This window comes from Pongo pygmaeus, chromosome 1 (assembly GCF_028885625.2).
Source record: "Pongo pygmaeus isolate AG05252 chromosome 1, NHGRI_mPonPyg2-v2.0_pri, whole genome shotgun sequence".
Lineage (NCBI taxonomy): Eukaryota > Metazoa > Chordata > Mammalia > Primates > Hominidae > Pongo > Pongo pygmaeus.
The window spans coordinates 170689712-170714528 of NC_072373.2; the positions used below are offsets into that span (position 1 = coordinate 170689712).

At 39.2% G+C, this 24817-nt stretch overlaps 1 protein-coding gene across 11 annotated transcripts in view; it reads right to left on the minus strand.

Moving 5' to 3' along the window:
* FGGY (FGGY carbohydrate kinase domain containing) overlaps positions 1-24817 on the minus strand; it is a 464965-nt gene that overhangs the window by 126155 nt on the left and 313993 nt on the right. For all 11 annotated transcript variants that reach the window (XM_054485483.2, XM_054485541.2, XM_054485491.2 and 8 more), the window contains 2 exons: positions 22733-22840; positions 4640-4701 (listed from right to left, as the gene is read on the minus strand). In XM_054485483.2, coding sequence (XP_054341458.1) covers positions 4640-4701; positions 22733-22840 — 170 coding nt within the window. The remainder of the gene's footprint in view (positions 1-4639; positions 4702-22732; positions 22841-24817) is intronic.

Below are 24817 nucleotides of genomic sequence, written 5' to 3' on the forward strand. Positions count from 1 at the left end.
TCAGGGCAGAACAGGTACAAGAACCCAAGGACTCTAATTCACAGTCCCTGTCCTTGCTATTCCTCCATGCTTTCCATAAGAAGGCAGGCAAGGTATGAATGACTGACGTCTGCTGCTTGCACCCAGAGCAACCACCACCAAACTTCCTCCCCTTACAATCATTAGTAGTAATAATAGTAGTTGATATGGTTTGGCTGTGTCCCCACCAAATCTCATCTTGAATTTTAGTTCCCATAATCCCCATGTGTTGTGGGAGGGACCTGGTGGGAGGTAATTGAATTATGGGCGTGGTTACCCTCATGCTGTTCTTGTGATAGTGACTTCTCACAAGATCTGATGGTTTTATAAGGGGCTTTTCCTCTTTTTGCTCAGCAGTTCTCTCTCTTGCCACCATGTGAAGAAGGATGTGTTTGTTTCCCCTTCCACCATGATTGTAAGTTTCCTAATACCTGGCCAGCCCACAGAACTGTAAGTCAATTAAACCTCTTTCCTTTATAAATTACCTAGTCTCAGGTATTTCTTCACAGCAGTGCAAGAATGGACTAACAGAGTAGTAGTGGTGATCATCATTGTCACAATTCAGTTTACAAAGCCCCGTCAAATATATTACCTCTTCTAAACTCAAAATAAATCCTTAGAGGTGTCTCGGGTTGATTCTCCATTACTATCCTATGTTATAATGAGGAAAATGGGTTTCACACAATGATACATGTTGGAGCTGAGATTTGGATCCAGGTCTCCAAACTATAAATCTAGTGCTCTTTTCTTTGGCTTAGTGGTTTATAAATGCTTAATCCCTTTAAGAAAGTAATGATCATTATGGCCCCTTCACAGAAATACATGCAGAATTACGTAATCAGCAGAACAGTACACAATTTAAAGAGGTTCATTGATGATCTGAAATTAGGAATCCCTTTTCTAGGTTATATGGTCTCTATGCCAACTAATATGCTAGTTGGTAAGGTTATGTGACATAATCCCTCTCAATGGTAATTGTAATTAATGACTAATTGCAATGGCATTATAACTAAAGACTCCTAGAAGGGAATGCCTATGAAGCTTTTCTCAAATTCCTTGTCAAGATCAGTCCTCCTTTTCTACACAGCCTGATAACACACTATGTATATTTTAGTACAGTATGCATTTATTCTGCTCTGTGTAGGTGTGCTGATCCTATTAGAATGTAAGTCACTTAGTAGAATGGAAATGTCTAATATACTAACTACAACAATCATTTATTTATTTATTCATTTTTTATTTAAGTTCCAGGGTACATGTACACAATGTACAGGTTTGTTACATATGTATACATGTGCCATGTTGTTTTGCTGCACCCGTTAACTCATCATTTACATTAGGTATTTCTCCTAATGCTATCCCTCCCCCATCCCCCCACCCCACGACAGGCCCTGGTGTGTGATGGTCCCCAACAGTCACTTTTATCATTACCATTTTTTTAGTTGAACACCTATTACAGCTTGACTCTTAATCATCACTCTGTATCACCCACTGCTCTAATTCATTTAATTTTCTCAATAACCTTATGAAATGTTTACTATTTTTCCCTTAAAGTGAGGTACTAAGGCACAGAGGTTAAGTAAATAGCCCAGAAACAGAAAGCGAATAAGCGACAAAGCTGAGGCAAGGGCAATTTGGCTTCAGAGTCTATTAGCGGCCACCTTAGACTATCTCTCTTTTGTCCTGTGCTAGCTAGCTACATGGGTTTCTCTGATAATTCTATAAAAATACCTTACTTTACTTAAACAGCCTGACAACTAAGCATTATTAGCATGAAAATCCATTCATTTATTATTTTTTAAACTTTTTATTTCAAAATAATTTTAGATTTACGCTAAAGTTACAAAAATAGTAGACAGAGTTCCCTTTTACTCATCACCTAAGAAATTGCCACAAATAACAATACTATTAATCTCTATTTGAATTTCAACAGTTTTCCTCCACCAATGTCCTTTTTCTGGTCCAGAGTTGAATCCATGATTATATACTGCTTATAGTTGTAGTATCTCCCTAAGTCTCCTCCAATCTAGGACAGTTCTTCAGTATTTAAGTTTCTTAATTTTCCCTTGGAGCAAACTAGCTAATAGCTTTGTGGAATGTCAATCTAGGTTTGTCTGATGCTTCCCATATTTACATTGAGTTTAATCATTTTGGGCAAGAACATGGCAGAAATGATGTTGTATCCTTATCGGTGCATCATAAAAGGAGATACATGATATCACTACATGTTATTGCTGGTGTTGTTAACTTTCATCACTTGGGTAAGGTGGTGTCTACCATACTTATACACTACTGGAAAGTTATTATTTTCCTCTTCATATTAATCAGTGTCTTGTGCTGAAATCCTCTGGGTTTATGAAAATATCCTGCTTCCCACTTTTACTCACTAATTTTAGCATCCATTAATGATTCTTGCCTACAACATTTATCTCTGTAGTGTTTACCTAATGTTGATTTTCTATTTCCATTATTTCTTCTACATTTATTAATTGTAAGGCTACTGTCCTGACAGTGAAGAGGAAGATCTGTCATTTCTTCCTCGTTTACTGCCTTCTTCAGTAGTTTACTTATGGAGTTATTTACTTACGGACTTACTTTATGCTATTACTGTTTATTTTATCCTGAGTAGGCCACTGAGAGATTCTTTTTTTTTTTTTGAAAATTTACACATATGGTTTTATTTCTTGTCAGTGGCATAACACTTCTCGTTTCTCCAACCATCAGACAGCACAGTTTCTCTTATTAGAATCTGTGTCTTACTGCATACAGTGGCTTTGTTTATTATTCTTTTGTTTTGCTTTGCCTTTTAGCAGGGCTATCACTCTAAGTTGGAAAGACTGAATTCTAAGGATGGAATTATAGAAAACGGCTAGCAGAGAACATACTTCCCTGTAAAATCAGAGCTTCCAAGGCTGCTAGCCACCTGCCTATGTGTAAGGTGGGCATGATTTGTAACCATCATCAGCAACCCTGGTTCTGAGTCTTCAAGTAACATGCTTGACCTTAATTCTTAAAGCTGGTTCCAATGTACGCTGACAATTCCTTGTTGAGTAACTTCTTTCTTTCTGGCACCATAATTTTACTGCCGCAGCACAGACTCAGTCATCTTTCTAAGAAGTCCTGATTACTTTTATTAGAGAAATGGGAGAATGGTACTTAGAATCCAGTACCTGTGAGCTAGGTACACACATTGCTACTATGGTGTCATTGCTTCCAGGCCATCTCAGCACAGAGACCTAGAGAGTATATGCATGTATATTCACGCATGAATATACATATCTATATTTACTTATATTTATATCCAGCTGTGTGTATATACATGTATATATATATAAAAAATCATAAGTTGATATTGACACCATAAGGTTCATTCTAACCTTCTCCTTTTCCCATTTGTGAGGAACCTGGCTCTTATTATCCACAATATATTGATTTCTTCGCTCAACTGTAGCATACACATAAAGAGCTGTCACTATAGCTAACTATACACCTATGAAAAACAAATTTACCAATTAGAGTATAATATTTATGGATGGTTATTTTTCTCTTTAGCCATATGGCATACAGTCAAAATATTCTTTCCCAAATTTACTTAGGTTCTTTTCTTTCTTCTTTTCCTTTCTTTTCTTTTCCCAACCCCCTTTGTAATACAGTAGGTTCAGTTTTTACTGTGTGCATTTCATTTTGCCCATACCAACATACACATATATCCTGGCTATCATCTATTTATCGGGGTATCAGGGACATGAGGCATCACAATAATTCTAAGAGTTACAGTTATATAAAAAGGTATACTCAGAGAAGTATCATTTCTTCCTACTACCATGGTCCCATTCCCACATTCTTTCCACCCCATTCCTACCCACCCCCTGTAGGTAACTAATCTTATTATTTTCTGGTTTAAACTTCCTGTATTTTTTTTTTTTTTTTTTTTTTGAGACGGAGTCTCACTTTATTGCCCAGGCTGGAGTGCAGTGGCACGATCTCTGCAGATGGGGTTTCACCATGTTGGCCAGGCTGGTCTCGATCTCTGACCTCATGATCTGCCTGCCTCGGCCTCCCAAGGTGCTGGGGTTACAGGAGTGAGCCACTGCACCTGGCCACCTTCCTGTATTTCTTTTGCAAAAATGAACAGATACACATGTATTTTCCTAAGTCTTTCTTTTTACACGAAAGGGATTATATCGTAAATATTTTTTTGCACTCAGCTTGCTTCAAAATATTCTAGAAATCACTCCATATCGTTCTTATCTTCAGTTTTACAGATGAAGAGACAGGCATAAAGAGGTTAAGTAACTAGCTCAAGGTCCTGTATCTATTAAGGAGTATGGCTAGCATGTGAAACTATGACTTCAGAATCCATGGTCCTTCTTCCACATCAGAGTTTCTTATCCATAGTCCCTGGGTATATTCTTGGGGTATCTCTAGGTTCTCTAAGTTCTCTTACATCATTTAAAGAATTAATACATGTATCTTCTGGATCATCCAGATGACTATCTTTCAAGCACTAACAGGCATTTTCATTGTCCGTAGGATCTGAAAATCACCCAACTGCCCAACGTGAATTCTCTCAATACAGTCACACAAGGAAAATTTTAGAGGGAACAGAGACAGCAGTTACCTGGCTGTGGCCTTTACTTGTAGTTCTGGAAAAGCAGCATGGCCTTGTACCATGTGGTCTATCTGAAAAATAAGAGACATGGGTCAATTTTATAGCTTAATTTATGTATAAGATAGAAAAATTTATATTAAAATGAGTATATGTTTCTTTCAACTCTTTGTCCATATGAGTTCCAAGAACATTAAAATGCCAATGTAGCAAGAGTGCCTCAGCTAAAAGAAATTTAGCTTTGATTTAACCTACGGCTAGCCTCTTAAATATATAAAACAAAGAAGTTTAGAGAGAAGAGTAAAAAGAAATGAAATTTCCAAGGCTAAACTGGTAGAAGCAGGTTAGCATCAGGCCCAAGAATGAGAAGAAAGGGTAACTTATGTCAAATGCTGGGGGGTCTGAGTGTTAAAAGCACCAACCTTTTCTGGATCACATCATTTCCCCTTCTTGATCCAGGCTGTCATCCCTGGGCAATGTCAAACCTTGAATTACTCACTGTGTCTTACTAATGGAGAAGCTGAATGAAAGAGACTATGATGAGGGTTTTTGAAAAAACCCTCATTAAAAAAAATTTTTGAAACCCTCAGTTAAAAAAAAAAATGAGATGCCCCAGAGCTGTCAGGAGAAACTCTCCTGACTGAACAATCATCACATGGGAAACACAGCTCTCCAAGGACAGAAACGTCTGAGCTCTGCAGACAATCACCTCTCATTTGAAATCCCAGGTCTAGGATCTTATTCCTTAATCCACTTGGTGGCTCTAAACAAAATAGTATGAAATATGTATCAGGGACAGAAATGTTTCTCCACGCAGTTACTCTGCTTGCCATAACACACCCAGGCAACCACTGTGCTTGAGTTCCTGAAGCTCATCTGTGTATTTTCTGAATGTTTACTTGAGTTTCTAGGACACTAAAACAACCACTCTGATAGACTTATTTTCATTTCAACAATGAAGAGATTTGCTCTTTTGGCTGCACAGGGATAGGCTCTCTGAGCATGTTTCCTGAGAGCCAGGGCTGTGTAAAGAAGATAATTTGTTCAGGAGCCACAGAGGCCAGGGTTGGGTTCTGGCTCTGAATCTCACTAGCTGAGTGACTTTCTGCAAGTCACTGAACTATTTTGAACTTCCATGGCCTCCTTTTAAACAGGATTTCTAGGAAGTTAAGTGTGTCTGCTTGATATGGTTTGTCTGTGTCCCCACCAAAATCTCATCTTGAATTGTAGCTCCCGTAAATCTCACATGTTGTGGGAGGGACCCAGTGGGAAACAACTGAATCATAGGGGCAGTTTCCCCCATACTGTTTTCGTAGTAGTGAATAAGTCTCATGAGATTTGATGGTTTCATAAGGGGTTTCCTGTTTTACTTGGCTCTCATTCCCTCTTGCCTGCCGCCATGTAAGACATGTCTTTCGCCTTCTGCTATGATTGTGACGCCTCCCCAGTCACGTGGAACTATGGGTCCATTACACCTCTTTTTCTGTATAAATTACTCAGTCTCAGGTATGTCTGTATCAGCAGTATGAAAACGGACTAATACACTACTATAGTGCCAACAGTAGTACAAATGATATCACGTGAAATATACTGACTCATTTCCCATACATCAGTACTAACTTAAGCATTGTACACACATTACTCTATTTCATTTATTCCTTATAGCACTCCTATGAAGAAGATACTGTTCTTCATTATGGAGATGAGGAAACTGAGCTCAAAGAGACTGAATATCTTGCCCAAGGTCACAGTAAAGTAATGACAAATCTAGGTCTCAAACTGAGGTCTCTATATTTGAAGACTTTGTTCTTAACCACCGTGTCATATTGTCTACTGAACTTCCAGGTATAAGTTGTTGAATACCATTGGTGCAGTTTTTGTGGAAATGTTTCAAAATGATATCAAAGACATTGGTCATTTCAATGAAAAAGAAAAAAAACTCAGGCAGTTATTGAATATTTATCTCCTTCAGGTTCAACTTTGCATTACTGTGATGAAGCATATCCTCATCACACTCTGGATCCCCTGAGTTTGCAATCCACTGCGAGCATCAAGATAAACTCACTGGCAACAGTAATGGATAATTAAAGGCATTACTTGATTTGATGCTAATTTTTATGGGAAGTGCTTTAGGAGTTCAGAGAAGAGAGATTTAAATGAGCTTCTAGGAGTGAGCTAGAACCTAGCATGTGTGGTGTAAGCATGAATGCAGTTATTCAGTATTTACTAGGTGCCTAATGTGCCTCCAGGAACTGTGCATCTAGGTTCTGGAGATACACTGAAAAATAAGAAACAGTTACGATGCATGGCAGCACAAAGTAAGAGATCAATCATTTGGCAATCATTATACAGTTGGAGTAGGTGAAGCTTCAACTGAGAGGCCATAAATAGGTAGAGTTTGGAGGAGTAAAGGGCTAGAGGCAAGGCATGACAGAAAGGAGGCTGGTTAGTAGAGACATGAAAATGGAAAGACATATATGATTTGAATGGTAAGGGACTGGTTTAGCCTCATGCCTGGCATATCATGGGTGGTTAATAAAGGTTTGTGGAATAAATGTGGGATGAGTAAACCACAGGAAAAACACAGATAGCACCATGTACTTCTTCTTGGTGGCACTTACCACACTTTGCATTTGTATCTATTTGTGCTGTGCATACATTGGTCATAGGATTACTGTAGGTTAAATTACAGAATTAGTAAACTGGTGAAAGTATGGATGAATAAAGAGGGTGAAGGCAGACAGTGTGTCTTGAATGTCATAAGAGTTTATACTTTTATTAGATTAAAGGCCATAAAAATTATTTTGATTTGGAGAGAAAAATGATGAAAAGTTAAGAAAAATTTGGTAATGTATGAAGGACAGGGAGATGACCAGGCATGGAGAATAGGAAATGCAGCAAAGATCACAGGCTGGCAATGGGAATATAAGGCAAAGATATTTTCTATCCTTACTCTACTGTAGCATCTATCAAGTTCTTTTACAATCCTTAGTTATATGTCTGTCTCTTACCCTACACTCTGAGCTCTTTCAAAGCAAGAGCATCATTATTTTCCACTCCTCAGTGCCTAGAGCAATGCTGACATCTCTAATGAATGAATGATGAGACATATTTTGATAACAATTAAAAATGCTGATCAAAATACAGCAAATAGTTCTCTGAAGACTCTGGAAAGTAGCCAAAACCAGGTAGAAACTGGAGAGGAGTAGACACAAGGAAGGAAAAAGCAGTACTCTGTGTGTTTCCTGATTTTATACATTTTTGCCCATGGGTGGACCCCAGTCAGTGCCATGCAAGATAACTAATACTCAGACAGAAATACACAGTCTTTCTGATTAAGAAATGAGAGATTAGATTTCAAGGCAACCATAGTAGCTAGGAAGTAAGTTGTGGAGGGGATGTCAGAAAGAGAGAGCCATAGAAAGGGAATGCAACACTGTGCCTATAAATGCTACCCTAATTTCTGGATAATCTCTCAATTACATGTGCATGGGAACACCATAAGTAGTCCAGCTAAGGCTAAAATAATGCAACAGAGATTTTAGGACATGTTCATCACAGGGGAGTAACAAAACTTGAAGTTTGAGTTCAGCCAAATAAACTGCCTGCTAAACCAAAAAATCAATACTCAAAAGAGAAGCAGAAATAATACAATGTCTCTAGAATATATCAATCACAATGTCCAAAATATATGACCCCAAATCATTATACATATTGAGGAACAGGAAAATGTAATCCATACTTAAGAGAAAAGCCACTTAGTGAACACCAAATCTGAGGTGACACAGGTGTTAGAAGATAAGAATTTTAAAGTAGGTATTTCAACAATGCTTAAGGATGTAAAAGGAAAATATTCTCATAGTTATTAAACAGAGAGGAAACAGCAAAGAAACAAACTATTAAAATGCAAATGTAATAGTATTGATTAAATACAATATCTGAAATAAATATATAGTAGATGGGCCTAAGAGCTGATTGGAGATGACAAACAAAAGTGTCCTCGTGAGAATGAGACTTAGACTGGGAGACTTAGAGAGAGAGAAAGAGAGAGAGAGAATATAAATGAGAATATACATTGAAAAAATTAACACCCTGAGTCTCTCAGGGGCATGAGAGACAACAGCCAAAGGTACCATATATGTGGAATTGGAGTCACAGTAAGAGGGAAGAGAGCAAGGAGAAGAAGCAAACAAAAAAAAATTAAATGCTGAAAATTTCCCAAACTTGGTGAAAGGAATCAACTTACAAATTCAAGAAAGATGAATCCAAAGAAGACCACGCCATACCATAATAAAAGCCAAAGATTAAGAGAAAATTTGAAAGCAGCCAAAGGAAAAAAAATGACATATTATATAAAGGGAAAGAATGACAAAAATAATGGTTGACTTCTTATAAGAAATAATAATGTCAGAATAGAAAATACTGACATTTTAAGGTGCTGATGGGAAAAAACAAAAAACCTGTAAACCAAGAATTCTATAGTGAGCAAAAATATCTTTCAAGGCAGCATATAAAATAAATGCATTGAAAAAAAATAAAAAGAATGTCTTTTGTCAGTTGACCTGCACTGTAAGACATACTAAGACAAGTTCTTTAGGCTTGGGAAAAGATATCACATGGAAACTCAAATTTTCAGAAAGAAAGGAAAAGCAATAAAAATAGTAATTATGTAGGTAAATACAAAAGACTACAGTTTATTTCTCAGAATTTCTTTAAAACATTTATGTATCTTTGACATGGACTAAACTGTGTTCACCTCAAATTCATATATTGAAGCCTCAATCCCAAATGTGACTGTATTTAGAGATATGGCTCTTACGGGGGTAATTAAGGTTAAAGAGGTCATAACAGTGGAGCCTTAATCTGATATAACTGGTGTTCTTATAAGAAAAGGAAGGAATACAACCGTTTTCTCTTCATATACACATACTGAGAAAAGGCCATGTGAGGTCACAGAAGGTAGCCATCTACAAGTTAGGAAGAGAGCCCTCACCAGAAACTGCACTTGCCAGCACCTTGATCACAGACTTTTAGCCTTCAAAATTGTAAGGAAATAAATGTCTGTTGTTTAAGCCACCCAACCTGTGGTATTTTGTTATGGTAGTCAAGAGTAGACTAACACATTGTTTAAAGCAAACAATATGACAACTATTTCATTGTTGGGTTTATAGCATATGTAGATATCACACACAAACTACAGCGTAAAGAGCTGGGATAGGAGTGGTAAGTAGAACTACACAGTTGAAGGGTATTTATACCTTTCATGAAGTATCATAATATGCATTCAAAGAAGGCTGAAGAGTTTAGGATATTTATTATAATTACCTGAGCAACCATTAAAAAATAATGAAAAAAGATGTGTAGAAAGCCAAGACGCCAATAGATAACTTAAAATTGAATTCTTAAAATTGAAAAATAGTCATTTAATCCAAAAGAAGTCAGGAAGGAAAGACAGAAGTGATCACAGAAAACAAATAACAAAATGAAAGATGTAAATCAAATCATATTTATCTTTATATAAAGTATCTAAACAACACAAGTAAAATTCAGAGATCATAAAACTGAAAAGCAAGACCCAACTATATGCTGTGTACAAAAAATATACTTTACATAGACCAGGATAGGAAAAGTGCCACAGGTGGTTTGCCCAACAGTGCTAGGAGTGGAAGAAAGAAAAGAAAAGAAAAAAGAAAAGAAAAGAAAAGAGAAAGATGGATTCGCAACATATTTTGGAGGTGGAACCCTTAGGACTTACTGATGGATTAGATGTGAGGAGATAGGGGAAAGGAAGAGTCAAGAATTAATCCTAATTTTTTATTTTATTTTTTGGCTTTAAAAAAAATATAAATGATGGTATTCTTTACTAAGATGAAGGAAGATAATGGAGGATCAACTTTGGGGATCAGTTACTACCATCAGAAAACGTAGTAATTCTTGACTCCTTCCTCCCTCTGACTCTGTAACATTGAATCCACCTTCACCCATTGATAGCAATGCTACATTCCTCAAGCTTTGGCCTCTCTCTTTTCTGCACACTTCACACTTAATCCATCAGGGTGTGAAGGTCAAGGTCAAGGTTTGAAGGTGGCTCTACCTTCAAAATATATCCAAAATCTAAGCATTCTTTACCAGCTCCATGCCATCATCCTCCTCACTCAGCTGGCTTACTACAATAGCCTCTTTCTGACTTCTATGCTTCCCTCCCCCTACTTCCACTCCCCAGTTAACAATCAGCAACACAGTAGGCAGCAGTAAGAATGATTCTTTGAAAACCTGTCATATCACATCACTCCTCTGCTCATTATTCTCCAATGGTTTCCATTTCACTGAGAGTAAAAACGATTACTGTGGCCAATAATGTAGACCCTATCACCTCTCTGAACTTGTTCCCTGCAACTCTCATTTTGGTTCGCTCTGCTGCATCCATTGTGACCTTGTTGCTATTCCCATAATACCCCAGGCAAGCAACCCTCAGAATCTTTACACTGGTTGTTCCCTTGACCTGGTATATTCTTCCCCCAGGTTTCAAAATAGCTAAATTCCTTCCTTTCCTCATTCTTTGTTCAACTGTCACATCAGTGAGGTCTACCCTGACCACCCTATTTAAAACTACAACCTTCCCATCTGAACTCACAAGCTACCTCTTCTATTTGTCTTAATAACTTATACCATAAAGTAGAATTCATTGATTTTTTTGTGTATTATCTGTCTCCTCCTGTTAGAATGTAAGCTTGAGAAGGGTACACGAGTCTTGTTGGAGTGCAGGAGAGTGCAGAAGAGGCTGTTTTACTCACTGCTACTTTCTCACTCAGAACAGTACCTCAAATATAGTAAGCACTCCGTAAATACTGGCTGTATAAATAAATATCACTCTAAAGAATTCAGACTTTATTCTAATGACAACTGAAGAGCTATCACAAGTGACAGACTCATAACTGTTTCAGAAAGACTTCTATACCTACAATGCAACAAAGGGATTAGAGGGGGAAAGATTAGAGGCAAGAAGCCAATTAGGAAGTTGTGTAGCAATCCAGGTGGGTACACAAAAAATAAGCAAAAGCCAGGGCAGGAGAAGGGAACAGGGAGGCATTTGTTTTTGCAGAGTTAGTCCTTGTATCCATGAAGTAATTATAATTAGCGGATGTGAAATGCTGGGGACACACCTACATCTGTACATAGATCGTGTCAATGCTAATTGACCTTTGGCTATTGTCTCCCATGCCCCTGAGAGACTCAGGGTGTTAATTTTTTCAATGTATATTCTCTGTCTCTTTCTAAGTCTCCCAGTCTAAGTCTCATTCTCACTGAGGACACTTTTGTCATCTCCAATCAGCTCTTAGGCCCATCTACTATATATTTATTTCAGATATTGTATTTAATTTATTGTATTTAATTATTTTTCTCCCATGGCCTTACAAAGCCTGCTAACTCTATTTGTTTCAAGACACTTAAAGAGAATGTCATGTTAATGGACAACAGTTGCTTCTCAAAGAAGTCTACCAGAGAACTGAAAGAAAAACTCAGAAATGTACCTCCACAAAAGTCAGATTCAGTTTTGGAAAGATCTTGGGCCTCTGGTGGCCAACTTGGGTTTGCATTGTGGCTCTCCTACTTATAACTGTAAGATTTTGATGAGATTACCTTGACATTCTCAGTCTATTTCTTCATCAGTAAAACTAATATAACAACACTGACCACATACACATGCTGTGAAGATCAGATGAAATACCAAATCCTAACGGGCCTAAAAATATTTGGTACATAATAGGTACTCAGTATTAGCCTCTATTTTTCCAGTAGGCTATAGTGATTGTACTATCTATTTTTATGTCCTACACTAAATTATAATGATCAGTTCTGTATCCAACTTTCTTATTTGATGATGGATGACTGGAGTGACCGTATTCTTGGATGGCCCAGTGGAATCACTCAGGAAATCTCTGTAACGCGATGGAAGGAGTGAATGAATGAAGGCATGAAATCATTATCTCCATAACCTGTACTACACTGTGCACACTGCAAGTCATTCATACACCCATTTATAGCAGAATGCTTTCCATAGGTGACCTCCTGAGGCTAGTCCCAGCCTTGGCAATGACGCAGGAGGCAGATAGACATTCACAATGTACACATCCTAAAATCCCAAGAGCACATAGTAACTTGTTGCATTGTGACCTTGTGACTCAATCCAAGCACAATTGTTCCAGAAAGTCAATGCCACCATAGCAGTGGCTTAGGAACTTGTCTTAGCCTTCCTTACCCAATGCCATCCCCAATAAAAATCACTCCATGTGAGACAAAGAAGAGCACTTGGAAAGGGTGATGGCCAAGGTCCAGTTGGAAATAAGCTTCAGTATCTGGAAGTAGGAACTGCATGGGGTCAGTGTTCTGTGGACAAAGTCTGTCGAAAAAGCAATGCTTTTTTGCACAACTATTCAGAAGAGAATATCGGCAAGCATGAGACAAGCCTTGATGTGTGATGAAACTAAAATCAATCATCCTTAGAAAGGGAGCACGTGCTTTTCTAAAAAGAAGTAAATATCAAAACATGCTGTCCTATTTCTTTTCCTTCATTCTGAGAATAACCAGATGAAGATTTTTTAAAAAATACAAATCTATTCACATACTTAGAATGAAATAATTGCTTTGTAATGCAACATCTGCATTTAATTGTAAAAATGAGAGAAATATCTTTTTTTCAAATCTATGGTTTTTAATATATTTTTAATTTCTTTTCCTTTTCTTTTTTTCTCTTGTTTCTTCTTTACTTTCCTTTCTCTCTCTTTTCTCACTTCCCATCTCTTATGCTTTAGGTGGTGTATTTATGACTGTGCAGCATTGTTGAAACCATGGACAATGTACTCCTGGAGCAGACACCTTCAGATGTGGCTTATTAGAGAAGATGTGCGTATGCAAGCGGGAATAAAAAAGATGCAACTTTTTCTTATCATGTCCTATGTGACAATGATGCATTTTAAAACCAGGGATTGGAATTTACAAGAGAATAAACAAGAATTAGTAACTGGTAAGGAAAGGTGAGTAGTAAATAAACCATATTAAAAGGCCATCAATGGTGGGTGAGGAGACTCTCCAGGCTGTGATTGCTACCTTTAGTCACTTAACTATAAAATACAGATAATGACTGTATCTATAGGTAGGGTCATAGGACTTTAGAGAGTATTAATTAGATAATACATGAAAAGTTCTTGGACTTGAGATTGGAAACAAGCCTTCAAAATAATATCAGGCTTTGTAATTACGACTATCATTCAAAGTTTAACAGAATTATGTCTATAAATCCCTCTCACACAAAAATAGTAAGCTACAATTATTACAATTAATATTACCATCATTATAATATTTTATTTATTTATTTATTTATTTATTACACTTTAAGTTTTAGGGTACATGTACACAACGTGCAGGTTTGTTACATATGTATACACGTGCCATGTCGGTGTGCGGCACCCATTAACTCGTCATTTAATATTAGGTATATCTCCTAATGCTATCCCTCCCCACTCACCCCACCCCACACCAGGCCCTGGTGTGTGATGTTCCCATTCCTGCGTCCATGTGTTCTCATTGTTCAATTCCCACCTATGAGTGAGAACATGCGGTGTCTGGTTTTTTGTCCTTGTGATAGTTTGCTGAGAATGATGGTTTCCAGCTTCATCCATGTCCCTACAAAGGACATGAACTCATCATTTTTATGGCTGCATAGTATTCCATGGTGTATATGTGCCACATTTTGTTAATCCAGTCCATCATTGTTGGACATTTGGGTTGGTTCCAAGTCTTTGCTATTGTGAATAGTGCCGCAATAAACATATGTGTGCATGTGTCTTTATAGCAGCATGATTTATAATCCTTTGGGTATATACCCAGTAATGGTATCGCTGGGTCAAATGGTATTTCTAGTTCTAGATCCCTAAGGAATCACCACACTGACTTCCACAATGGTTGAACTAGCTTATAGTCCCACCAACAGTGTAAGTGTTCCTATTTCTCCACATCCTCTCCAGCACCTGTTGTTTCCTGACTGTTTAATGATCGCCATTCTAACTGGTGTGAGATGGTATCTCATTGTGGTTTTGATTTGCATTTCTCTGATGACCAGTGATGATGAGCATTTTTTCATGTGTCTTTTGGCTGTATAAATGTCTTCTTTTGAGAAGTGTCTGTTCATATCCTTCACCCACTTGTTGATGGGGTTGTTTGTTTTTTTCTTGTGAATTTGTTTGAGTTCATTGTAGATTCTGGATATTAGCCCTTTGTCAGATGAGTAGCTTGCGAAAATTTTCTCCCATTCTGTAAGTTGCCTGTTCACTCTGATGGTATTTTCTTTTGCTGTGCAGAAGCTCTTTAGTTTAATTAGATCCCATTTGTCAATTTTGGCTTTTGTTGCCATTGCTTTTGGTGTTTTAGACATGAAGTCCTTGCCCATGTCTATGTCCTGAATGGTATTGCCTAGGTTTTCTTCTAGGGTTTTTATGGTTTTAGGTCTAACATTTAAGTCTTTAATCCATCTTGAATTAATTTTTGTATAGGGTGTAAGGAAGGGATCCAGTTTCAGCTTTCTCCATATGGCTAGCCAGTTTTCCCAGCACCATTTATTAAATAGGGAATCCTTTCCCCATTGCTTGTTTTTGTCAGATTTGTCAAAAATCAGATAGTTGTAGATATGTGGCATTATTTCTGAGGGCTCTGTTCTGTTCCATTGGTCTATATCTCTGTTTTGGTACCAGTACCATGCTGTTTTGGTTGCTGTAGCCTTGTAGTATAGTTTGAACTCAGGTGGCATGATGCCTCCAGCTTTGTTCTTTTGGCTTAGGATTGACTTGGCAATGCGGGCTCTTTTTTGGTTCCATATAAACTTTAAAGTAGTTTTTTCCAATTCTGTGAAGAAAGTCACTGGTAGCTTGATGGGGGTGGCATTGAATCTATAAATTACCTTGGGCAGTATGGCCATTTTCACGATATTGATTCTTCCTATCCATGAGCATGGAATGTTCTTCCATTTGTTTGTGTCCTCTTTTATTTCATTGAGCAGTGGTTTGTAGTTCTCCTTGAAGAGGTCCTTCACATCCCTTGTAAGTTGGATTCCTAGGTATTGCCCTTTGAAGCAATTGTGAATGGGAGTTCACTCATGATTTGGCTCTCTGTTTGCCTGTTATTGGTGTATAAGAATGCTTCTGATTTTTGTACATTGATTTTGTATCCTGAGACTTTGCTGAAGTTGCCTATCAGCTTAAGGAGATTTTGGGCTGAGACGATGGGGTTTTCTAGATATACAATCATGTCATCTGCAAACAGGGACAATTTGACTTCCTCTTTTCCTAATTGAATGCCCTTTATTTCCTTCTCCTGCCTGATTGCCCTGGCCAGAACTTCCAACACTATGTTGAATAGGAGTTGTGAGAGAGGGCATCCCTGTCTTGTGCCAGTTTTCAAAGGGAATGCTTCCAGTTTTTGCCCATTCAGTATGATATTGGCTGTGGGTCTGTCACAGATAGCTCTTATTATTTTGAGACATGTCCCATAAATACCTAATTTATTGAGAGTTTTTAGCATGAAGGGTTGTTGAATTTTGTCAAAGGCCTTTTCTGCATCTATTGAGATAATCATGTGGTTTTTGTCTTTGGTTCTGTTTATATGCTGGATTACATTTATTGATTTGCGTATGATGAACCAGCCTTGCATCCCATGGATGAAGCCCACTTGATCATGGTAGATAAGCTTTTTGATGTGCTGCTGGATTCGGTTTGCCAGTATTTTATTGAGGATTTTTGCATCGATGTTCATCAGCGATATTGGTCTAAAATTCCTTTTTTTTGTTGTGTCTCTGCCAGGCTTTGGTATCAGGATGATGCTGGCCTCATAAAACGAGTTAGGGAGGATTCCCCCTTTTCTATTGATTGGAATAGTTTCAGAAGGAGTGGTACTAGCTCCTCCTTGTACCTCTGGTAGAATTCGGCTGTGAATCCGTCTGGTCCTGGACTATTTTTGGTTGGTAAGCTATTAATTATTGCCTCAATTTCAGAGCCTGTTATTGGTCTATTCAGAGACTCAACTTCTCCCTGGTTTAGTCTTGGGAGAGTGTATGTGTCCAGGAATTTATCCATTTCTTCTAGATTTTCTAGTTTATTTGCGTAGAGGTGTTTATAGTATTCTCTGATGGTAGTTTGTATTTCTATGGGATTGGTGGTGATATCCCCTTTATCATTTTTTATTGTGTCTATTTGATTCTTCTCTCTTTTCTTTTTTATTAGTCTTGCTAGTGGTCTATCAATTTTGTTGATCTTTTCAAAAAACCAGCTCCTGGATTCATTGATTTTTTGAAGGGTTTTTTTGTGTCTCTATCTCCTTCAGTTCTGCTCTGATCTTAGTTATTTCTTGCCTTCTGTTAGCTTTTGAATGTGTTTGCTCTTGCTTCTCTAGTTCTTTTAATTGTGATGTTAGGGTGTCAATTTTAGACCTTTCCTGCTTTCTTTTGTGGGCATTTAGTGCTATAAATTTCCCTCTACACACTACTTTGAAGGTGTCCCAGAGATTCTGGTATGTTCTGTCTTTGTTCTCATTGGTTTCAAAGAACATCTTTATTTCTGCCTTCATTTGGTTATGTACCCAGTAGTCATTCAGGAGCAGGTGTTCAGTTTCCATGTAGTTGAGCGGTTTTGAGTGAGTTTCTTAATCCTGAGTTCTAGTTTGATTGCACTGTGATCTGAGAGACCATTTGTTATAATTTCTGTTCTTTTACATTTGCTGAGGAGTGCTTTACTTCCAACTATGTGGTCAATTTTGGAATAGGTGTGGTGTGGTGCTGAGAAGAATGTATATTCTGTTGATTTGGGGTGGAGAGTTCTGTAGATGTCTATTAGGTCCGCTTGGTGCAGAGCTGAGTTCAATTCCTGGGTATCCTTGTTAACTTTCTGTCTCTTTAATCTGTCTAATGTTGTCAGTGGGGTGTTAAAGTCTCCCATTATTATTGTCTGGGAGTTTAAGTCTCTTTGTAGGTATCTAAGGACTTGCTTTATGAATCTGGGTGCTCCTGTATTGGGTGCATATATATTTAGGATAGTTAGCTCTTCTTGTTGAATTGATCCCTTTACCATTATGTTAATGGCCTTCTTTGTCTCTTTTGATCTTTGTTAGTTTAAAGTCTGTTTTACCAGAGACTAGGATTGCAACCCGTGCTTTTTTTTGTTTTCCATTTGCTTGGTAGATCTTCCTCCATCCCTTTATTTTGAAACTATGTGTGTCTCTGCACGTGAGATGGGTTTCCTGAATACAGCACATGGATGGGTCTTGACACTTTATTCAATTTGCCAGTTTGTGTCTTTCAATTGGAGCATTTAGCCCATTTACATTTAAGATTAATATTGTTATGTGTGAATTTGGTCCTGTCATTATGACGTTAGCTGGTTATTTTGCTTGTTAGTTGACGCAGTTTCCTCCTAACCTCGATTGTCTTTACAATTTGGCATGTTTTTGCAGCGTCTGGTACCGGTTGTTCCTTTCCATGTTTAGTGCTTCCTTCAGGAGCTCTTTTAGGGCAGGCCTGGTGGTGACAAAATCTCTCAGCATTTGCTTGTCTGTAAAGTATTTTATTTCTCCTTCACTTATGAGGCTTAGTTTGGCTGGATATGAAATTCTGGGTTGAAAATTCTTTTCTTTAAGAATGTTGAATATTGGCCCCCTCTCTCTTCTGGCTTGTAGATTTTCTGCCGAGAGATCAGCTGTTAGTCTGATGGGCTTCCTTTTGTGGGTAACCCGACCTTTCTCTCTGGTTGCCCTTAACATTTTTTCCTTCATTTCAACTTTGGTGAATCTGACAATTATGTGTCTTGGAGTTGCTCTTCTCGAGGAATATCTTTGTGGTGTTCTCTGTATTTCCTGAATCTGAATGTTGGTCTGCCTTGCTAGTTTGGGGAAGTTCTCCTGGATAATATCCTGCAGAGTGTTTTCCAACTTGGTTCCATTCTCTCTGTCACTTTCAGGTACACCAATCAGATGTAGATTTGGTCTTTTCACATAGTCCCATATTTCTCGGAGGCTTTGTTCGTCTCTTTTCATTGTTTTTTCTCTAAACTTCTCTTGTCGCTTCATTTCATTCATTTGATCTTCCATCACTGATACCTTTTCTTCCAGTTGATCAAATCGGCTACTGAGGCTTGTGCATTTGTCACGTAGTTCTCGTGCCGTGGTTTTCAGCTCCATCAGGTCCTTTAAGGACTTCTCTGCATTGGTTATTCTAGTTAGCCATTCATCTAATCTTTTTTCAAGGTTTTTAACTTCTTTGCCATGGGTTCGAACTTCCTCCTTCAGCTCGGAGTAGTTTGATCATCTGAAGACTTCTTCTCTCAACTCGTCAAAGTCATTCTCCATCCAGCTTTGTTCCGTTGCTGGTGAGAAGCTGCGTTCCTTTGGAGGAGGAGAGGCGTTCTGATTTTTAGAATTTTCAGTTTTCCTGCTCTGTTTTTTCCCCATCTTTGTGGTTTTATCTACCTTTGGTCTTTGATGGTGGTGACGTACAGATGGGGTTTTGGTGTGGATGTCCTTTCTGTTTTAGTTTTTCTTCTAACAGTCAGGACCCTCAGCTGCAGGTCTGTTGGAGTTTGCTGGAGGTCCACTCTAGACCCTGAGTATCACCAGTGGAGGCTGCAGAACAGCAAATATTGCAGAAATGTTGCTGCCTGATCCTTCCTCTGTAAGCTTTGTCTCAGAGGGGCACCTGGTTGTATCAGGTGTCAGTCAGCCCCTACTGGGAGGTGTCTCCCAGTTAGGCTACTGGGGGGGGTCAGGGACCCACTTGAGGAGGCAGTCTGTCCATTCTCAGATCTCAATCTCTGTGCTGGGAGAACCACTGCTCTCTTCAAAGCTGTCAGAGAGGGATGTTTAAGTGTACAGAAGTTTCTGCTGCCTTTTGTTCAGCTATGCCCCGCCCTCAGAGGTGGAGTCTACAGAGGCAGGCAGGCCTCCTTGAGCTGAGGTGGGCTCCACCCAGTTAGAGCTTCCAGGCCACTCTGTTTACCTACTCAAGCCTCAGCAATGGCGGGCGCCCGTTCCCCAGCCTCGCTGCTGCCTTGCAGTTGGATCTGAGACTGCTTTGCTAGCAGTGAGCAAGGCTCTGTGGACGTGGGAACCTCCGAGCCAGGCGTGGGATACAATCTTCTGGTGTGCCGTTTGCTAAGACCATTGGAAAAGCGCAGTAGCAGTGTGGGAGTGAGCCAATTTTCCAGGTGCTGTCTGTCATGGCTTCACTTGGCTAGGAAAGGGAATTCCTGGACCCCTTGTGCTTCCCGGTGAGGCGATGCCTCGCCCTGCTTCGGCTCACGGTCTGTGGGCTGCACCCACTGTCCTGCACCCACTGTCTGACAAACCCCAGTGAGATGAACCCGGTACCTCAGTTGGAAATGCAGAAATCACTCATCTGCATTGCTCATGCTGGGAGCTGTAGACTGGAGCTGTTCCTATTCGGCCATCTTGGAACTCTGTAGCACTATTTACGATAGCAAAGACATGGAACCAACCCAAATGCCCATCAGTGATAGACTGGCTTAAGAAATTGTGGCACATATACACCATGGAATACTATGCATTCATAAAAAGGAATGAGATCCCTTTGCAGGGACATGGATGAAGCTGGAAGCCATCATCCTCAGCAAACTAACACAGGAACAGAAAACCAAACACTGCATGCTCTCACTCGTAAGTGGGAGTTGAACAATGAGAACACATGGACACAGAGAGGGGGACAACACATACTGGGGCCAGTCGGGGAGTTGGTGGCAAGGGGAGGGAGAGCATTAGGACACATAGCTAGTGCATGGAGGGCTTAAAACATAGATGATGGGTTGACAGGTGCAGAAAACCACCATGGCACACATATTCCCATGTAACAAACCTGCAGGTTCTGCACTTGTATCCCGGAACTGAAAGTAAAATAAAATAAGTTGACTAAGTACATAGCACAAGTTTAAATAGGAGAATATAAAGTGGGCTGCATTTCTACTGTACTGTAGCCATAGATGATGTCTTCCTTCTCAACTTTTCTAGAACTGGTTACTGAGACCAATCAAACATGATTTATCTCATACTCAGGGATTCCCCATCCAAGTATGAGCTCCTTAAAACCAGGGACTGATGAGGTCCAATTCATTTAATTCATTTCTGTAGCCTGGCACAACAGTAACTCACAGAACATGCTCTTTGAATCCATCTACCCACCTATGCTTCCATTTACTTTGAAAGAGAATTTGAGGCAGTCATGTATAAAATAGGATTATACCAAGAAATGTAAACTCACAGATATTTGCATGCACATCCAGCTTTGAATAAGATCATTTTCAATTGGCTGAACATTTAGAAGAGTTGGTAGGCAAATCACATCATAACATAAGCAGATATTTTCAATTTAACAGTAAATGTGAGTGTGTGTAACCGAGCCTAGGTCTCACTTTCTCTGTATTCCACATTTGATCTCTCAGAAGCCTGCCAATCTCTTGACCTCAATTCCCAGTCATCATTATTACTGTCCTCATTCAAGTGCTTGTGGCTTTTTGTCTGTTGACTAACCTACTAAAACTAGTCTCCCTGCCTCTGGCCATGTGTCCTCAGGCTTTTATCCTCATGGCTTCTAAGCAGAGATTTTTACAACTGAGAGATGAACATGTCCACATACTCTTCTAACCTTTCACTGGTTCCCCTTGGTCTGCTAGACGAAGTTCAATTCCTTAACATGTTTTACAGAGATGTGGTCTCTGCCCTGCTCTCTAACTTTTATTGTTAGCCATTTTTCTAAGAATAGTTTGTGCCACGGCTGAACTTCTGGACTATTTGCCATTACCCTCAAATTAGCCTTGTTATTTTTCACTTCCATGTCTTTCTTCCCATACAAGTTTCCTACAAAGTAGACTATCTGTACCCTTCTTTGCCTGGTTTGTCCTTATTTATCTTTTAAGGCTCAGCACCAATGCCTTCTCCCCTGTAAAGAGTTTCCTAACCTAGCTTTGTGCCAACTCTACCGTGTACTTCTGTTATAGCACTCATCTCACTTTTATGAATCTTCTGTCTGCTCTATTGGACAACCTTAATAATTCAACAAGTTTGTATTAAGTACCTTCTATAAACCTGACACTGAGCTGGATACAAAGAGAACCTGTCTTTATTTTGTGGGGTTTTTTTTGAGACGGAGTTTCACTCTTGTCGCCCAGACTGGAGTGCAGTGGTGCAATCTCAGTTCACTGTAATCTGTGCCTCCCAGATTCAAGTGATTCTCCTGTCTTAGGAGAGTATCTGAGTAGCTGAGATTACAGGCGCCCACCATCAAGCCCGGCTAATTTTTGTATTTTTAGTAGAGATGAGGTTTCACCATGTTGGCCAGGCTGTCCTTGAGCTTCAGACCTCAGGTGGTCTGCCCGCCCCAGCCTCCCAAAGTGCTGGTATTACAGGCATGAGCCACTGTGTCCCACATGGCCCTTAGGAGCTCAGAGTGTGCTAGAAAAGGGGATTAGTAACCAATAAGAATAACAGAGTGTGCTAAGAGCTGGAGTTGGATCTTAAAGGACAAGTAAAATTACTGAGGTGGTAAAGAACTCCCCAAGCAGGGAAAGAAGCCTGTATAAAGGGACAGAGAAGTGCAATGACAGGAGGCATGGAGAAGCTGTGAGGAGAGCAATCTAGTGTAAATAACAGGCACACGTGTGGGACTGGAGGGGATAGACCATGAAGTGTATAATGTAGCCAGAATATTATCTGAGCCATGTCTCAAGGGGCTATGGGGAAAACTGAAGGATTTGGGCTGGGGAGTAACATTTCATTTTCACAAAGTAGAATATCACTGTCATCACTGTGAGAAAAATGGATTGACGTAAGGAAAGATCAGGTGAGAAGGGCTGGTCATCACTGCCTGCTGTAACACTTCTTCCTTGAGCAACATATGCTGCACATGTACGACATGTTAGGCTGTGCGCTAAGAGAAAGTACACCCCGATTCAGGGGTCTGCAAATCCTCCAGATACTGGGTATATGGGTCATGTGACAAAATGGACTAATCAATGACATAAAAACATCCATGACCCTATTGAGAAAGTGTCAACTTACCAATTTTCCAGTAACGCTCTGACCACCTTCATTCAGCCAGAACCCAGGTAACATGGCTGAGAAATAAGGGCCCCAGACGCCTGGTACAAAAATCGGGTCTTTGCTGATCTGGAAAGAAAGATGGAAAATATGTAAAAACACTGACTCTCAGGGGTAGAGGAAGGGTTCTCCTCCTAATATTTCTATGACCATGGAATTCAGCTTCTTATTGAATGCCTTTTATGGTGGGGAAGTCACTCTCTCCCAAGAAAGGCCATGGCTCCTTTTTTTAGAAACTTTCCTGACAAATTCATTTAAATGTCAAGGTAATAAAAATGATCATTTTGGAAAGAAACTGATAAGGTGTTTCCCTGCTGGCTCCCTCACTATGGCAGAGATTGCAAAGGTGGTCCCCATTCTCCACCCTTCCTGTGTCAACATCCTTTGCAATGAGACTTTGCACTCCTCACATTGAGATGTGGGTCTATCTCCCTACCCTTTCAATGTATGCCAGTCTTGTGACTTGATTTGCCAAGAGAATGAGGAAGATGTGACACTGGGCCAGTTTTCCAAGCCTAGGTCTCAAAAGGGCTGTATGCTTCTGTTCTGTCTTTCGCTCCTTGAACTTGGCCACAAGAACATGCCCTGACAAGGCTGCTGGGTGACAGGAGATGTGCAACAGAGCTGAGTCTGTTCAGTTGTCTCAGGTGATGTCCCAGATATGTGAAAGAACCCAGGTAACACCAGCAAATATTTGTAGGTGACCAGCATTGACTAGCCCAGATCATCAGACTCACCTAGCCAACCAACAAACTTGTGAGCAAAAATAAATGTCTACTGTTGTTTGTCACTAAGGTTTTCTATTTGTCTGTAACTTAGCATTTGGGGAACTATAATAACTGATATATTTCTTTCCTTTTACAAATATGTACTGCTACCTAATAGCAATCCTGTCCCCCTATTGGGTGCTGGGGATACAAAGATGAATCAGAATTCTTACTTTCAAGAAGCTCCCATCTAGTGGAGGAGCTATACAAATAAATAGACAAACAGAATATAGTGTGGTTCATGAGATGGTAAAGACAAAATACAAAATATTGTGGATGGGCACAGGAGGTGAGGAATGTGCTAAAGATTATACAAAGGTAGAGGCCACCGTTTAGATATATACCTCAAGGCCAACTGCCCAGAGTCAAGTAGTAAAACTTAAGTCATTCTGATTTCCCTGAGTTGCTAGCTCTCATTATAAACAAAGCATAAAACATAAGCTTTATCTCCCTGTCAGCATGATTTGATGAAATTAAAACGTAAGCATTAGGTCCTTGTCAGCATGATTCAGGAAAATTAAATCAACCAGCTATAAGACAAATCAGTTTAACAGTCCTGATTCCTCCAAAAAAAAATGTTAATACATAACAGCCAATGACTAAAAAGGTCAAAATACTTTCTCCTTAATGCTTCATAAACTGCACTGTAACTGCCATAAGGTGAGCTTCTTACCACTTGAAGTCTTGCTGATGGCAACTGGTACTTTTTGTAAGATAGCAAACTTTCAAATTTTCCCTAACTTGTTCTCATTTTATTTTTGACAAGTGGAATGGTACAGAGGTGGCTTCTTAGAGAAAGGGACATAAGCTAAGTTTGAAAAGACTAGTAGGATTTTGCTAAAGTAAAACAGACATTCCAGGTAGAGGGAAGAGCTTGAACAAAGCCATGTGGGTAAGAGAGCTCCTCTCAGTAATCAAGATAGTGCCATTGTTTTTTATTTTTTATTTTATTACTATTATTATTTTTTAACAGACCATAGCAGTCCCTTCAACTGTAAGGAAAGCATTTAAAGAGATGAACTAGAACAGGTGGGGATAGACCATGTGTTCATTCATCTGCAGTGGTACATGCTTCTCATCTATTCAGCAGTAAGGAATGCTGAAGTCACATTTATGGTCACAGAAATGTTTAGCTAGAGGGTAGGGAAGAAAAGGGAGTTAGGCATACAAGTTGTATTCCAGCAGGTCTTGAGGCTGGGCAGAAAATCTATTCATTTATATATTTCACAAATATTTACTCAGCCCTTACTATGTGCTTGGTAATGTGCTAGGCCCAGAG